This window comes from Alligator sinensis, unplaced genomic scaffold, assembly GCF_000455745.1.
Source record: "Alligator sinensis unplaced genomic scaffold, ASM45574v1 scaffold103_2, whole genome shotgun sequence".
Taxonomy (NCBI): domain Eukaryota; kingdom Metazoa; phylum Chordata; order Crocodylia; family Alligatoridae; genus Alligator; species Alligator sinensis.
In genome coordinates, this window is record NW_005842166.1 from 1636062 (window position 1) to 1653469 (window position 17408).

Sequence of the window (17408 nt, forward strand, 5' to 3'; positions counted from 1 at the left end):
GCGACCAAAACACTGGCTTGCATTCATAGATGCTTCTCAAGCAAATCCCGGGACGTCATTTTCCCATTGTACTCGGCTTTGGTGAGGCTACAGCTGGAGGACTGCGTCCAGTTTTGGGCCCCACAATTCAAAAAGGATGTGGAGAAACTTGAGAGAGTCCAGAGCAGAGCCACACGCATGATCAGAGGTCAGGGAAGCAGACCCTACGATGACAGGCTGAGAGCCCTGGGGCTCTTTAGCCTGGAAAAGTGCAGGCTCAGGAGTGATCTGATGGCCACCTACAAGTTTATCAGGGGTGACCACCAGTATCTGGGGGAACGTTTGTTCACCAGAGCGCCCCCAGGGATGATGAGGTCGAATGGTTATAAACTACTGCAAGACCATTTCAGTCTGGACATAAGGAAGTATTTCTTCACTGTCCAAGCCCCCAAGGTTTGGAATAGCCTGCCGCTGGAGGTGGTTCAAGCACTTACATCGAACACCTTCAAGAGAAATTTGGATGCTTATCTTGCTGGGATCCTATGACCCCTGCTGGCTTCCTGCCCCTTGGGCAGGGGGCTGGACTCAATGACCTTCCAAGGTCCCTTCCAGCCCTAATGTCTATGAAATCTATGAAATCTATGAAATTTGTCACGCATCTGCTGATACATGATAAAGTGTGGTTAGCTTTGCTGATGATTTCGTCACACTGACGTCACATCTCCCTGACTTGGTTGAAATCCACCTTGGTTTTGAAATCCAGTGGAGTTGTTTGTTCTGCAGATCTCCCACTTTTCCCCTCTTGCAATCATGAATTCTTTCATATTGTGATCACTTGCTCTCAAGTTGCACATCTTCATATCTTCCCCTTGTTCTTCCTTGTTGGTCCGGATAAGAACCAAGATAGGTGATCCCCTAAATGTATCCTCAACCTTCTGCAACAGAATACTGTCCCCACACAAGTTAGGAATTTGCCATTTTATGTTTGGATGTATTATTTTTCCAGGAGATGTCTGGAAAATTGAAGTCATTCAGAAAACTTTGGATAATGTTGTCACACCCTTGAAGCCTGCTTAATCCACTTCTTCTACCTGACCTGATGGTCTATAATAAATCCCTATCATTATATCAGTGCTGTATCTTTCACCCTGTAGCTTCACCCAAATATATTCTGACCAGCTGCCTTCCTTCTGAAGCAGGGAACATGAGTATGTATTTTTGACATACAAAATAGTATCAGCACCTTTTCTCTCAGCCCTATCTTTCCAAAAGAGTGTAGCCCTCAGTGTTGACCTTACAGTCATAAAAGCTGTCCCACCAAGTCTCTGGGATACTAATCAGATCATAGCTCTTTCTACAGGCTAAGCCTTCCAGCTCATCTTGTTTTTTCCTTGTATTTCTTCCATTTGTATAGACACATTAGACATATTTACATTCTGACCTACTTGTTTCCCTTTTTCATCACTTATTCCTGTCCTGTGCCCCTGTGGACCTTTCCCAGAATTGAGCTGCTTCTTCTGGTTTATTCCCTTTTGGATTGTTTATTCTGTTGCTAGAGGGTTTTTCCCACTATCCCCTGTGGAATCTAGTTAAAAGCCCTCTTTACTAGGTTGGCCAAAGATGCTCTTTACAGTTCAGGTAAGATGGATCCCATCTCTTGATAGCAGTTCTCCTGCCCACAATGCCCACCTACTGTCAAAGAATCCAAAGCCCTCACATCAACACCATCTTCTCAGCCATGCATTTACTTCCGTGATATGATAGTTCCTGCCTGGGCCCTTACATTCCACTAAGCAGGCAAGAGTTAAAGTTATCTCCCAAAACAGCCAGTTCTTTCGATAAAACAACAGTGTGTGAAGACCATACCAATATGGGAGAAACAACAAGTGCAGAGAAATTAGTGTTACTGCTACCTGATAACACCTGTTTCTGTTGGACCACAGGAGTCTGGGCAATTCTTGCACAGGAATTTTGCTTAATGCATCAGATAAGAAATTAATATAATTTAAACCTGTATCTGGATCGCTTGTGCAATGCTCTTCTAGGAGAGGAAAACAGACCAAAGGTTCAAAGTCATCACCCAGTGACTGTTTCATCAAGCCCATAACTTTTCATTGAAGTTGATCTTTTACTAACACAGTAAGCAATAAAGCAAAGATGACGCTGAACAGATGAAACTTGCACAATAAAGCAAAGATGAAATCGAAGAAATATGGTGCTTTCTTTTATGAGCTTGTATAATGGGAAGGACAGTTCATGAAAACTTTCAGAATTTAGAGACAGGCTAGCTTTCCACCTGCTTGCAGCTAAAACTGAATCAATACACACTGCTTTAGAGCTGGGCATCACCACTGGCTAGTTAGGTGCCTACTAGGGCTGTGTGAAGCTTTGGTCCCCGATTCAATTCGGTGGAGATTCGGATTGATTCAATGGCTGAATCTCCAAATCCAAATCTAATCAGAGGACCCTTTAATCTCTCTGAATCAAATCAGAACCTTCCGAATCGATTTGGAGAAATCCAGAAAGATTCAGAGTTTCTGCCCATAGGAGATTGGTTGGAGGGAAGCTTCTGCCTCACTCGGAGCAAGGGCACCAGCTAGAATCTAGGATCCCCTCTCTTGCAGGCCTGCAAGCACCTAACTGAGCCACATACCTCTGGCTGGTTTCCTTCCTCCTGGCTCCACATATCTCCCAAATACCACCCTCGTGTGACTGCCCAAGAATGCTGGAGAAGGACCTGGATAACAACTGACTAGTGGTGTGGTAGTTGGTGTGCTATGTTGAGAAGTTAGCCTGAACCTTGGTCTCTCTTTCTTTGGGTGAAGAGGATCCCGAACATCCAACTTCCCAGATAACTGTCCTGGCTTTTTAGCTATTTGGGAGAAAGGATGGGAGAATGCTCTCCTCTTCACACTTTCTGCTGGTAGTGCATATGCCCCATTTGGGTGCCTACACAGTTATTCACACACACAGGACTTTTACATCTAACAACAAAATGCCAACCTGTCCATAAGTAGCATATATTGGCACTTAGACATCCATGTATATTACCAAATTTGGGCACTTTAAGATGACCAAGAAATAGTAGACTATCACTGCTAATGTGTAGCCTGACTTGGAGTTCCAGAGGGGGCAGGAGCTCAGTCTCTTCTGTACTGAGTATTTTTTAATAAATACCTTGATGCTCCAGGACAAAAAGAAATGCAGAACAACAACAAAAATGGAAGCCCCATGGATGCTAATTATATAAAAGCAGTGGGGGAGATGCAGTGTCACAGGAAGGGGATGGAGGTTGTCTCTGGAGGCCTCACATGAAAAACTGGGAAAGACCAGGAGGTGGCTTGGAGCCAAGGGTAGGCAATCTATGCAGGTGAAGTATATGGAATGGAATAATGCATAGACGTGAGCATGGGAGAAGACAACCAAAATAGCACTAACAGGGGCACTGTAGGTGGAGCAGAGGAGACAAGGTGATAAGAACAGGAGCATCACACAGTATCCAGTTGCACAGGCTTTATCATTGATATTGTCCATGCATATAACTGCTATTGCAACACTGAGTAATATCACAAGGCCGCTGGAATCCTAACACTCTGGGCACGTGGGAGGTTTCACAAGTGCATTTCCATGGCACTTACCTTGGCAAGCCCCAGTGCGTATGTTGGGGATGAAGCCCCGCCGGCAGGGGTGAGGCTGGGCAGGGCACATTTCACATGGATGACCCCAGGCCCTTCCGATGGTGGCGCAGCACATAGTTTTGGTGCAGACAATGCCACTGAGCTGGCCCTGGCACATCTGGTTATTCACTTGGCTGAAGCAGGGACCAGTGCGATAGTCTGAGGATAAATCAAAGCAGCAAGAGGTTAGAACAATGATTTTCAAACTTTTTTCACTTGCAGACCCCTAAAAAATTTCAAATGGAGGTGTGGACCCCTTAGTCATAGTCTGTGGACCCCCAGGGGTCCATGGACCACAGGTTGAAATCCACTGGGTTAGATCAAGGCACAAAGCTAGACTCCTCTGGCTAATATGCAGGAATCCTGTATCCCAAACCTTTTGTGAGAGGCCATTGTGGGTCCCCAGCACAGGTGTGCTAGGAACGACAAGTTTTATTCTGGTAGAAAAAAACCCTGCTATTTTAGGAAGGAGGGAAATTCAGAATAGAATAGGAGGTGAAGGCTGATGACTCTGGTAATGTGGCTTTGTTTCCATTATGTGCTGTTGCCTAGAGGGGCTCCAAGCCAGCTCCTCTCATCCTCCCTGTTCAGACCATGGGCTTCCTTCATCCCAAGAACTCTGCCAGCTCCTGTCAACACTAGCCTTGGCAAAGGACCCCACACGACAGAAAAATCTACTGAAGAGAACACTGTGATAGTGCAAGTTCACTTCTGCTGGAGGAGCTCCAGGGACCAAGCTAGCCCAAAAGGTAGGTGCCAGGATATCACTAATGATGAATGGATCAGAAATCCATTTATTCCTTCATTGTTGGGAAGCCCATTGAATATAAACCTTATGAGGGCATGACTACAGGGACAGAGTACTGGGAGAATCTTTCTTTTGCAAGTCCAGGAAACCCAAAGCTTCAATGGCACTTCCCTCTCCAGTGCGGAGTAATGAATCAGTGACTATATAACAGGTCTCTAGGAATCACATAAAGAAAATCATTTCCTACATTAAGAAATAAAGGGGAGGGATCAAGACTGCTTTGCTGCATGTTTGCATTGGGGTGGAAGGTGTGATAGTCATGCAAGCAGCCAATAAAATACCTAGAAACCAACACTGAAAATGGTACATGTGAGATGATGCAAAATGGTTCTGGGCATTGCAGACACCAGAAGCAAACTTGTACAATTTTGTATCCCCATGCACAGCTAGAGATTGAGAATAATGGCCATGTCTAAATGAGCAGCAGTCATTTAGTACTTGCATAAGCTAGTACTAAACGACTGTGCAGTAGCCAGTATTACTGAGGAGTACCATCGCTGCATGGTTTTTGCCTGATGTTACTGTGCAGTAGCAACCAGCTACTATGCAGTAGCTGGTTACTACTGCACAGTATTGTTACTGCACGGTTTGTGCCCAGCAACACTACTGCACAGTAACAATGAGCTATGGTACAGTAAGCCCAGCTTCTGTCATGTGCCCCATGCCAGAGCCAGAGCTGTCACCACTGCTGCATGTTCCATACTGTGGCCTTGGCCCTAGCATAGGGCATGTGGTGGTGGAGGGGGCTGGCTGCCAATGAGTTAGGGCCACTTTGGTGGCGATGAGTTAAAGCTATCAGAGGGCGGCTGGAGCTCTATCAACCCTCTCTTGCCCTCCTGTCACTGATCACTATATCCATTGGGGCACAAAGGCCCCAGATTCTGCGGCAGGCCACTCCCCCTGGCCATGCCTCCCCAGTGTCTGGTTGCCTGCTCATAGCCCAGGGGCCAAAGACAGAAGCTCCAGAGGTTGGATCTGGCCTGTGGTTCAAGCTGCCTTTCTCCACCTCCCTCTGCCCCCACACTCGTGTACAGGAGGGCTACCCCCATTTCAGGGCTGGAATGACTGCATGGTGGTTTTACAATCCAAATTCTTATGCTCTTAACTTCTCCCACCCTCCTGTTTCTAGTTCCCGAATGCTATGCTTTATATTATGCCACTACCATTGGGCACAACAGGCAGAAGAGAAGAACACAAGCCTGGGAAAGTTGCCTGATGCCACTTCTGTCTCCAGAAAAAAAGATGGCAATGTCACTGCCTGGTGCCTGTTTGATACTCTCAATATCCTTTTAGACTCCAAAAAAAGCCTATGGGAATTCACCATTAGCCTCTCTGCCTCACTGTAGACAAGTCCTTGTATTGTGTGAATACATGAGCAACTAAGCTTGCAATTTAAATAATCCCTTCAAAATTTAAAAATTAACATTTCCATTTCATATATGAATATGCCAGTATTTATCACGGAATTTTTTTTCCATTTTTTTGCTCTGCTTCCAGCCTTCCCTCCTTCCTCCTGCTGATTCTACATGCCCTGGTCTGCAGTGCAGTGTGCAAGATTTAAAAATGCTAAAAACTTACAAATGGTCAAGCTATTCCAAGCCACTACTTACTGAAATATGCTTCATTACCCCATTTCAAGGATCATGTATGTTATGTTCCTTTTTCTTTGTCTTTTCATGTAGCCCAGGTAATTATCTCAAGTAATTATGCTTTTCCCATGGCTGGTGGCTCCCTCCCAGCACCCTTGGTTGGTGCTGGCCTGCATGCCTCCTAGGCCTGTGCGAAGCGGCTAGTATTCACTTTGGATTCGGATTCGGTCGATTCAGGGGACAGCGATTCATAGTTTCATAGTTGGTAGGGTCGGAAGGGACCTGAGCAGATCATCAAGTCTGACCCCCTGCCATGGAAAGAATGCTGGAGTCAAACAACCCCTTCTAGGTGATTATCTAGCCTCCTTTTGAAGACCCCCAGGGTAGGAGCGGGCACCACTTCCCTTGGAAGTTCGTTCCAGATCCTAGCCGCCCTGACAGTGAAGTAGCGCCTCCTGATATCTAGCCTGAATCTATTCTAAGTCAGCTTATGGCTGTTATTCCTAGTTACTCCCGGGAGTGCTCGGGGGAACAGGGACTCTCCCATAGCCTGCTGGTCCCCCTTGGCCAGTTTATAGATGGCCACCAGATCCCCTCTCAGCCTTCTCTTGTGGAGGCTGAACAGGTTCAGGTCCCATAGCCTCTCCTCGTAGGGCCTGCCCTGCTGCCCCCTGATCATGCGCTTTGGACTCTCTCGATGTGGTCCACATCCCTCCTGAAGTGCGGCGCCCAGAACTGGACGCAGCACTCCAACTGCGGCCTGACCAGTGTCGCGTAGAGGGGGAGGATCACCTCCTTGGACCTGCTCATGATGCATCTGTGGATGCATGACAAGGTGCGGTTAGCCTTTCTGACTGCGTCCCCACACTGTTGGCCCATGTTCATCTTGGAATCAATAATGACACCAAGATCCTTTTCTGCCTCTGCACTGACGAGAAGGGAGTTCCCCAGCCTGTAGGTGTGCTGCTGGTTCTTCTTCCCTAGGTTGCACTTGTCAGTATTGAAACCCATCCTGTTCTCATCTGCCTACCCCTGTAACCTGTCCAGATCTAGTTGCAGCCTGTCCCTCTCCTCCAGCGTGCCCACTTCTCCCCACATCTTAGTGTCATCCGTGAATTTGAACAAGGTGCTTTTCACCCCCTCGTCCAAGTTGCCGATGAAGATGTTGAACAGTGCGGGCCCAAGGACCGAGCCCTGGGGGACCCCACTACCCACAGCCCTCCAGGTTGAAAAAGACCCGTCTACCACCACTCTCTGGGTATGGCCCTCCAGCCAGTTTGCGACCCATCTGACTGTCTAGGCATCGACACCACATTCAATTCGGTGATTCAAATCACTGTCCTGATTCAATTTATCTGAATCTCTGAATCAGCCAGGCCAGGCCCATCCTTCGCTCGCTTTCCCAGCCTGGCAATGGCTGCCCTGCCTGCCCCAGCTTCTGGCTCTTTGGAAAAAAAAGCCCCAGCTCACCAGGTGCTGCTGGGCAGCGGGTGGTCCCCTCTGCCCCGCACTGCATGTGGGGCTCTGCACCTCCCATGGGTGCCCCACCCGGGCCAGCTCCAGCCCTTTAGGAACAAAAAAACCTGAAACCCCCCGCAGACTCACTGTTCTTGCCAGTGGGGGTGATCCCCACTGCTCTGCACCATGTGGGGGGCTCTGCATGAGCCCCTGAAGCCCTCAGGCCAGGCAAGAACTGGTGAGTCCCAGGCTTTTCTTGGTTTTTCTTTTTTCTTGAAGGGCCAGAGCTGGCCCAGGCGGGGCACCCATGGGGGGAGTTAGGAGAGGGTCAGGGGGCTTGTGGCAGAGCCCCCAATGCAGCATGGGGCAGTGGGGGGCAGCAGGGATCATCCCTCGCCTGGCAGCACCCAGTGAGCACTGAGACTTTTCTTTAAAATGCTGGGAGCTGGGGTGGGCGGGGCAGCCTGCTGGGGCATGCTGGGGGAGCAAGGGGATTTGGGGGGGCTTGGGGAGTGGGGGCAATTGGAGGGGGGCTAGCAGGGGTCCCTCCATGGTCCCCTCCTCCGCCCCTAGTACTTACCAGCTCGGAGCCATCTGCACCTCCATGTTGCAGCCACTGGGGACTGCCCAAATCATCAAAGCTCTCCAAATCTTTTCCAAAGATTTGGACCTTTAAATTGGTCCCCTGATTCGATTTGGATTCAGAGATTCAGCCACCAAATCAGGCTGAATCTCCTCTAAATCGAATCACCACCCAAAGCTTTGCACAGTCCTAATGCCTCACTCTTGCTATAGTGCAGCGTGTTTAAGAGCTCCCATTCTAGCCTGTTCCCCCGGATGCTTTCCCCATGGCTGGGGGCTCCCTCTCAGCACTCCTGGTTGGTGCTGGCCCATGTGTCCGCTCCTCTCACTACTGCAAGAGTGCAGTTTTTCTAACAACTTGAAACACAACTTGTACAGTCCCTCCAAGCCTCCTAACTACTTGACTACCAGGTATTTATTTATTCTAACCCATACACTTACACACGCACACACATACATACATGCTATTATCATTGTTTTAAAAAGGTCCTCTGCCCAGATTGTCACTCTAGGCCCATGCCTGATTTGGCTCTATTCCACCAGGAAGGTCAACTTGTGGGCTACATGTGCTACCTCCCTTCCTCCCTCTTGCCTATGCTTCGCCACTTGCAGACCTACAGCATCCCAGCTTGTTCACACTCCCTCTCTCTCTCTCTCTTTTTACAATAGCAACAGTGCTGAACTGAAATATCTAGCCTGTTCCCCCAGGTGCTTTCCCCATGGCAGCGGGCTCCCTCTTAACACTCCTGGTTGGTGTTGGCCTGTGTACCCTCTCCTCTAACTACTGCTACAATGCAGTTTTTCCAACAACTCCCTCCCTCCTGCCTTTGCTTCACCACTTAGATCAGGGGTAGGCAAGGTTTTTTTGGCCAGAGTGCCGAAAAAACCCACAATGACTACCTTGGAAGGTGCCGGAGTGCCAGCATGTCAAAAAAACAAAATGAGGGCTGGGGAGGGGGGGAGGGGGTTCATGGCAGGATGCACTGCATATTAGTATATTTAATAATCATATATGTTGCCTTTGTTGTTGTGCATTACTTTTTTGTTGAGCATGTTGCAATGAGAGAGGAAAAAAAGAGACAAATAAGAGAAAGAGGAGAGAGAGAAAGAAAAAGGAGAGCAGAGAGAGAACCAGACACATGCACACACACACACACAGAACCACATGCACAAAGACAGAGAACCAGAACCCACACAAAACAGACACATGCACATACACACATCCAGAACCACGCTTTCTTGCACTGCAAGGAACACTTTCCTCAGGTCTGAAACCGGGTAAATCTCTGCCAGGAAAGAGCCTCACTCTCTTCCTCCAACACCCACACCCACCAACACACACAGCACCCTGCTTTGTGCTGGCAAAAAATGGGTGCTCAAAATGGTCAGTTCTTTCCCTGCAGAGAGCAACTTTCTTTTTGTTTTTGTGGGTACAATAAAAATAAGGGTTTTCCCTATAAATCAAGACCAAGACTACATGCAGGTTTGAACAGTGCTGGTTGAAAGTAAACTTTGTGATATAATGTTATTTGTTTCACAAAAATAAAGTTTTTCAACCAGTTTTTCACTACCAAGGGCATCCCAGCTTCCCCACTCCATGGTGGGCTTTCCAGTACAACCAAGCACCCATACACCTACCCACACACACTCAGACAGTCCTGTTGATGTAGGAGTTCAAGCTGGGCAGCTTCTTTTGACTCAACTTCTCCTGATCATAGTTTATTAGCATTCTTGGGAGCAGTTAGCAAGCTCTCTCCCTGTATCTTACCTCCTGGTTGGGGCTCTGGAGCAAAAAACCCTCCTCTGTGGATTTTTGTGATATAATATAATATAACAACTTTGTGATATATAGTAGGAGTGTGCGAAGCAGCCCCTATTTGATTTGGATTTGGCCCGAATCAGGGCTAGTGATTCGATTAATTGATTTGGATCACTGTCCCTGATTCGATTTGGCCAAATCCGAATCTGAAGCTTCAATTGACTCAGAGAATCAGCGATTTGGACATAGACATAGCTTTAAAAGTTTTTTCTACATACCTTGAAGTAGCAGGTGCAGCTTGTGATCGCTGCAATGGTGGGGTGCATGGAGCGTCCCACAGGAGTGCGGGGGGTGGGGGGGGCCCTCCATGTGCTTGGCAGCAAATTTGGAAGTGGAATGGAAGCACTGGTCTGCCGGGGAGTGCGCTGGGGGGGCCCACTTGCATCCCTCTGGCTCAGCGATCAGCCATAGAGGGACCCTGGGTCCCCCCCCAGACCCAGGAGGCACCAATCACTGAGCCAGGGAAGGCCCTGGGTGCCCCCCAGCGTGCTCCCCAGTGAACCCAGAAGTGGACCAGAAGTGCTTCTGGTCCACTTCTGGGTCTGCTGCCAAGCACGCTGGGGACCCCCAGTGTTTCTGTGGGACACGCCGTGCGCCTCAGCATCCCAATACTCATGAGCCCCTGCTACCTAGAGGTATGTAGAAAAAACATTTAAAGTTGTGTCTGTGTCCAAATTGCCGAATCTTTCCGAATCTCTCCAAATTGATTCGGAGGATTCCGATTTGATTTGGAGAGATTAAAGGGTCCTCTGATTTGGTTCTGATTTGATTCGGAGATTCAACCACTGAATCGGGTTGAATCTCCACTGAATTGCATCAGGGACTGAAGCGTCTCACAGCCCTAATATATATATAATATAACAGCTTTGTGATATAATATTATTTTCTTCACAAATAAAAACTTTTTACAGCCAGCTTTAGCACTTGAATACCAACAGCTGCTTCCTCCATGGCTGGAGGGCTCTCTCTTAGCACCCCTGGTTGGTGCTAACCTACATGCCCTCCCCTCCCTGGACAGGCCCTTCCCCCTGCTAGCCTCTTCCCCCTGCTGCTTCTCCCATGTATGTAAAAAAACATAACTGTCAATGCTTGGACTTATAAAAATGTAATGCAAAAATGTAAATGTAAAAATGTAACTCATGGTTTATCTAAAGCCTCAACTGAAACAGTACTACATCAATTTGTATGTAAAACAGGAAGAATTCTGTGTCTTCTCTCATTTGTATTGTGTCAAACTGTAAGGAATTTTTGCAGTGGTTGTTATCAAGGATCATCAATATTCTTTAGGGATCCCCTTGCCCAGGACAGCTGCTCCCAAAGTGGTGTTGTGGGGGGCCACAATCAGGCTACTCCAAGTCCCCCTCCCCCCTGCGATCAACACAAATGGCTAGCATGACCTAACGCCCCCACCGAGGTGAAGAAAAAAAAACTGCCTAGGCGCAGTTCATTTCCCCACCTCCCCCACCAATTGCCACATGCACAGTGGCCAGAATCGAGAGGCTGCATTGCGGTGGAAGGGGGTGGTGGTTACCAGGCTATTTTTTAATCAATTAGTCTATTTGCATGTGAATCCTATTACAGTTTGCAGTCATGTCCCCAAACCAGTTGTAGATCTGCTTGTCTTCTCAAGTTGCCTACCACCACAAGCTCATCACCCCTGCCACCCACCCAACGCGCCCCCTCCCCTCCATCCTGCATCCCACACAGAGAGCTCCCTGAGACCCTGTTATGAACCCATTATACACGACAACTTTTTATAAGACGGAGCATGATGACGGAGGAAGAGGAAAATCTTTCTTTCTTTCTTTGTATCAGTTAAATTATCTGATTAAAGTATGTATTTGTTAATATTTAAGTTAACTTAGGTTTTTTAAATTTTTGGAATATAATATGGCCTTCTGTGTACTTGCTGGAACTGAGGAAAATGCAAAGAGGGGTGGAAGAGGAGCAGGAAAATAGGGGAACATGGGGGGGGGGAGGGGGAGAGGGAAAAGGGGGGAAATGGGGGGGGGGGGGGGGGGGCCCCCCCCCCCCCTGAACTCCGGGCAGGAGCAGGAGAAAAATGTTTAGGGTCTGGGTAAAAAGAGGCTGAGGCTGGCTTGGCCAGCCGGCTTGCTTTGATAAGCAGCAGACAGCACATCATGGGTGGGTGGGGAATAGCGGGACTATTGGGGGGAACATGGAGGTGGGTGTGTCAGAGGTGTTTTAATTTACCACAAAGAAAAAAAACTAAAATGATAAAATCAGCTGATAACATGGATACACAGACGCGATTTAGCTAGCTTCATGGAGATTTTTGTCACGAGGACACAGGAAAAGCGTAACGTGGTAACAGGAGAGGTGTAACGTGGACAAGTACTCTATGAAATCTACTTGAATTTACAAATTACATACTTTCTAAAGACTTATCTGTCTTTCATCTGCTTTCCTAATTGATTGCTCCGATGCCAGCCAAGGGTGGTGGCAGGAGCCCATTGCAGTGCTGCAGGAAGTTTGGTCCTAAGAGAAGCAAATCTGCTTCCTAGTCCCTGCATACGTAGACACCTGCCTGGGAGCATTTACACACACGTAGTTTACTTGCAAATAAACTGATCTCAGATCAAATGCATATGTAGATGCGCCTACTGTGTACCTAAATCACAGTTATTTAGGTGCGTACTTGGCCATCTGTCTGTCTTGTAGTCATACAAGTGTGCATTGACTAAACATGCACATCAAGCTACTCATTTGTTTGCCTTGTTTGGGAAGGGCCCTCCCATGTTTTAGCCTGTAAAGGTGTGAGCTGTTAGGGTACTTGGCCAAGAAGCAGAAGACTAAAGATTTAGACTTTCTGGGCTAAAGAGGGCTTGAACTGCCTGCCCTTTGCCCAGCAGAGGCTCTCCACCTTTTTTTAGACTCAAAGAACCTCCTATGTGACTCAAAGCCTCCGCCATAACTTGTGAGAATTGTGCCAGCGGCCCAGTTGCCAGATGGAGTGGTTCCTCAGACTGGATCCAGCCCACGATCATGTGTCTGATGCCCAGAATTAACCCTTTAGGCACAAGCCTTGTGCTGTACTAGAGGCTGCCAGAGGATACCTCACTGCTTTGTTTGAATCTGAAAGCCTTTACTTATATGTTTTTAAGTCTTTCTCCAATCTGTATTCATGTTAAATGTATGGAGAAACAACACAGTATTGATCTGGGTGCTTCCTTCTTCAAAGAATATGATTGGAATTTGGCTAGAAACACATGCCTGATACAATGGCTAGTACAATAAGAACTGGTGTATTGGCTGAGAGAGCAATGAGGAGCAAAGGGCTTCTGATATCCATTCCTATCTGTCTTTGGATATGTCCCACAATCTCTGACTAAACTATTTATTTGGTAACCCCGCTTCCTTAGTCTGCCTCAATTATTCCTTGTGGTAGCAGAGCCCAGCAGGCACCTTTTTGCCAAAAATTGATGAGATTCACATCGGAGACATCCTGAGCTTGTCAAAAATAATCAGAGATTTCATGCTACTTCACAGCACTGTTTGTCAGATAGCATCTGATGAAGTAGGCTGTCATCTACCAAAGCTTATGGCTCTTGGAATGAATTAGCCTCTCAACACTGTTCAAGAGCAGTTAAAACATAGGTACCATGTGACTAGGGATCATTATCTTATTGCACCTTGGCTTCCCTAAATGTAAGTGGTTGAAATTTTTTGTGTCGGATGTTTCCCTGCTGGAATATATTGTTTCATTTAAACTGACTTTTTTTTTCTTGATGGGGATATGTTCCAAAGAAAAAAAATAGATTTATTTAAGGAACATGTCAAAAGACACATTTTTTCAGACCAATCTTTTGAAGAAAAACAAGGTTTTTCATTTTGACGTAAAATGCCATTTCAGGGTTTCATTTTAATAAAATCTAAAATTAAACAACCCGACCTAAAGGAACTTTTACATGTGTGTCAAGGGTGGAGAGGGTGGCGCTTTAGTTAGAGAGGTCCCGAGAGTCACTCTAATTAAAGCACCGCTGCATCTCATGTATTAGTGTCCCTGTACTTAACAAGGGTGGCGGTGGCACTCGAACTGAACCTCATTTGGCGAGCTTTAGTTCAAGCACCACCACCACCATTTCTAAGCACAGGGACGCTGATACACAAGACGTAGGAGCCTGCTGGAGTGCGGCAATTGCCACGGTCCAGCAGAATCTCTTAATCAAGTCTGCTCCGATGTGCTGCAATTCCAGCACGTCGGAGCAGCCTCCATGCTCATGGACAGGTGCCCTTAAGTGTTGAAACTGATTCAGAGCTACATTTTCCATTCTTTTAAACTTATTTTGTAGACCAAAATTTAAAGTTAAAACAAAACAATTGTATGTCCATGTTTAGCAAAATGTCCCATGGACAAAGCACTATATTTTAACCAAATAATTCTGAGGAAAGAATATTTTGATTGAATTTTTCCACAGGAAAAATGTCAGTTTCTCCAACTGCTCTCTGGATCTGGTAAAGCTGGTCTGTCATGCAAGTTCTCATGATGGTAAATGACCACTTGTGAAAGAAATTCTAATCCATGGATGAGAATGCTAGAGCTGTACCCAGCATCTACAGAATCTCTGTTGATTTTTTAATGTGCCTTAAGGTTACCACGCATTAAAATAAGGTGCAGTAAACTGCACCTGGGAACGAGTCTACACGTGCGTCCACATCGGTAGCAAATTTGCTCCCAATGGGAGTCGAGTCCAGAGTTGCTCCTGCCCCCCTGCCCTGCTCTACCCCCTGAAGCTGCCAGAGGGAGCTCCAGGCTCCCCCAGTGCCAGCCCCAGGCTGGCAGGGAACACGGGGGTCAGGCCTGGGCTCCAGGGAGGTGGGGAGGAACTGAGGGGATACGGAAGCTCCCTGCCCCTGACCCAGCACCTTGGGGACAGAGAGCTCCACTGTCCCAGCACTACTCAGCTCCCGGCTCCTGAGTGGGAGCTGGGAGCTGAGCAGCACTGGGACCAGGGACAGAGAGCTTCCCCTGTCACCTCAGCAAGCAAAGCAAGGGAAAAGCGAGGGGCTCCGCTGCTGCCCAGTCACCAGGCATCGCCCCAAACCAGCAGCACTGAGCCGGGCTGCAAGCCTGAGCTCCACACCGGAGCTGCAGCTTTCCCTTCTCCCAGCCCCCCACCCCATTTGGCCCCCTGCTGCCTAGGCTGATGGGGAGCCAATTGCTCCTGGTCAAATTTGCTCCCAGTCAGCATCTACACACACACCTCTGTGTAGTAGCTAATTGGCGGTTAATTTAGTACCTGTATTTCTTGGTACTAGCAAACCATGCATTAGCTTAATTTACTTGTACCTTAAGTCCTGTGCACATGTAGATGGTGACACTACTGCAAATTAGTCTGATGTGCAGTAGTGTCTCATGTAGTGTCCCTTTGCGTCTTAGACTATCCTTTCTTTGGCATTATTTGGCCAAAATCTTCTTGAGAGACAGGCTGTGGCCACAAGAATTCTTTCCTTGTTAAACAAATAACTGGAAGAGCAAGGGAAAGAAGCCCTTTCTCAGCCAAAATCAAATTCTCCTTCATAATAAAGTGGGGGGTTTTTTGCTAAAGGTTTCCTCTTAAAACAGTGAGGACAAATGCTGTTTGTAAGCCCTCCTGGGGGAGTTGCAACCTTGCTGTGATTAGGTCAACAGTACATATGCCCCAGGCTTTGGCATTGCTCCACATCATTTTTTAACTACTCCAATGTTTATTTTAGAGTAACAAAAGCCTACTATCTATTTTCACATTATCAATCCATGATTTTCCTTCAGCGGGAGGCTTCTTTTATCAGGTCAGGAGAGTACAGCCACATATGTTTTGAACAGCTGTAGCACAAGGAACCACAAACAAGCAGCAACCACCACAGTGCCAAAAGGAAGTGGGCAGCCTTAGCTGGGAAGCCAACATGGGCAGCGAGTTGAAGGGATACACTCATTCAGCAGGTCCCTGAATAAGTCTCCGCTGAAATTTCCAAGCAGCTCTAACTACAAGAGAAGACTGCCCTCCCATGTACAGTCTCCAAGGACATGTCACAATGCCCTCAAGAGCTTGGAAATGGAACAGACAATTTGCATTTCCTGAGCCAGCAGAATTGATTTACGCTCTTTAGATAAATAAATGTTTTCATGCTGGCAGAACAGAAGTGAACAAAGTGCAGCTGCATCAGTGGAGATGACATGAAAAGACTTATCAGTCAAATTCCAAACTGGTGTAAGTGAAATCAGATCTAGCTAAGTCACTAGCATTACTCCTATTTGGACCTGGTCTGAATGTGGCCATTTTAAACCAACAAATTTGAATGTTGATCCTGTCCCTATAGATAACGCCACTCTTATTCAATATAATCAAATGGGAATTCTTCCCTTTATCCCCTTGAGTTCTTCTTTACATGCCAGCCAGCTAGACAGCTTTACTGTGACTCCATTGGCAGGATGGCAGAGGTGGAGGGAGCAGTGCAGGGTCTCAGCAGAGGGCTCCTTTCTAATGAAATACTTTCTCTACTTAGTCATTTCCTTACCTCATACAAACACAACTCCAGTCTTGGTGTTTAACCGTTTTGGGCATTCACAGAAAGGAAAAAGCTGGCTAAGGCAGCGTCTAAGGCCAGACATTCCAGGTTTTGAAAAAAACACTCAAAGGAAATAGTAGAGAGAGATATTTTTTTTTTTAGTTTTCCTGTCCTGTTTTTACAGTTTCCTGTCAAAGTCTTAGTCTGATGAAACCTGAGATAGAGCTCCCTGCACAGACTTCCTCCAAGGACTCTCAACCCCAGCAGCATCCCAGGCACAAAGCACACATGGCAAGATATAAGGTCAGTTATTTTACACAGCACTGGAGAAGGAAAGAGGATGGCTGGCAGTTGGAGAAAGGGTCTAGGTTTTAGGACCCTTGAGTGCTATTCCCGCCTCTGGAAAGAAAGTAAGGCAGAGGACTAGAAATCAAGGCTCCTGTTATCGAACTACCAGTATTGCTGAACTCTATCACCGATTTGTTCGCTGTTTGTCCTTGGGCAGGTCAATTCACTAAAACACTATAAGCATTATTAATCACTATGGTATTTCTATTAATCACCAATAAACATGGCCCTTCTCCTTTGTACAACATGAGTCTTTGGAAAATGTATCCCTAATCTTAGTTATTCCGAGTATATAACATTGGTGAGCTAACAGGAAGAAACCTCTGAAAAGAATATATAGCAAGTTTCTAGTCACTTCCCTTATTTAATGCAACTAGAATAAACTCAAAATAATTTCCATGAATATCTTTCTAACATTTTAAATAACTTTAATATCACTGGAGAGTTTGCCAGGACATTTTTCTTTCTTACCTTCCTTTACTATAAGCTTGTTGTGGGGAAACAGGTGGAAGAAGAGGGATTTTTTTTTTCCCCAGGAAGTGCCAGAATAAGAAAGAGCTAGTAGGAAAATCAATAGGATGGCTAGAAAACATCACAGTCATAGGCGATGCGTTGCGGGGCGGGGCGGGGGGGGGGGG

The 17408-nt window shown here is 46.8% G+C and overlaps 1 protein-coding gene across 1 annotated transcript in view; it reads right to left on the reverse strand.

Annotated features, from left to right (window-relative positions):
* The window catches only part of FBN3 (fibrillin 3), a 271545-nt gene that overhangs the window by 159939 nt on the left and 94198 nt on the right, over nucleotides 1-17408 (reverse strand). The window contains exon 7 of the mRNA XM_014520884.2: nucleotides 3618-3815. Within this exon, the coding sequence (XP_014376370.1) occupies nucleotides 3618-3815 (198 nt within the window). The remainder of the gene's footprint in view (nucleotides 1-3617; nucleotides 3816-17408) is intronic.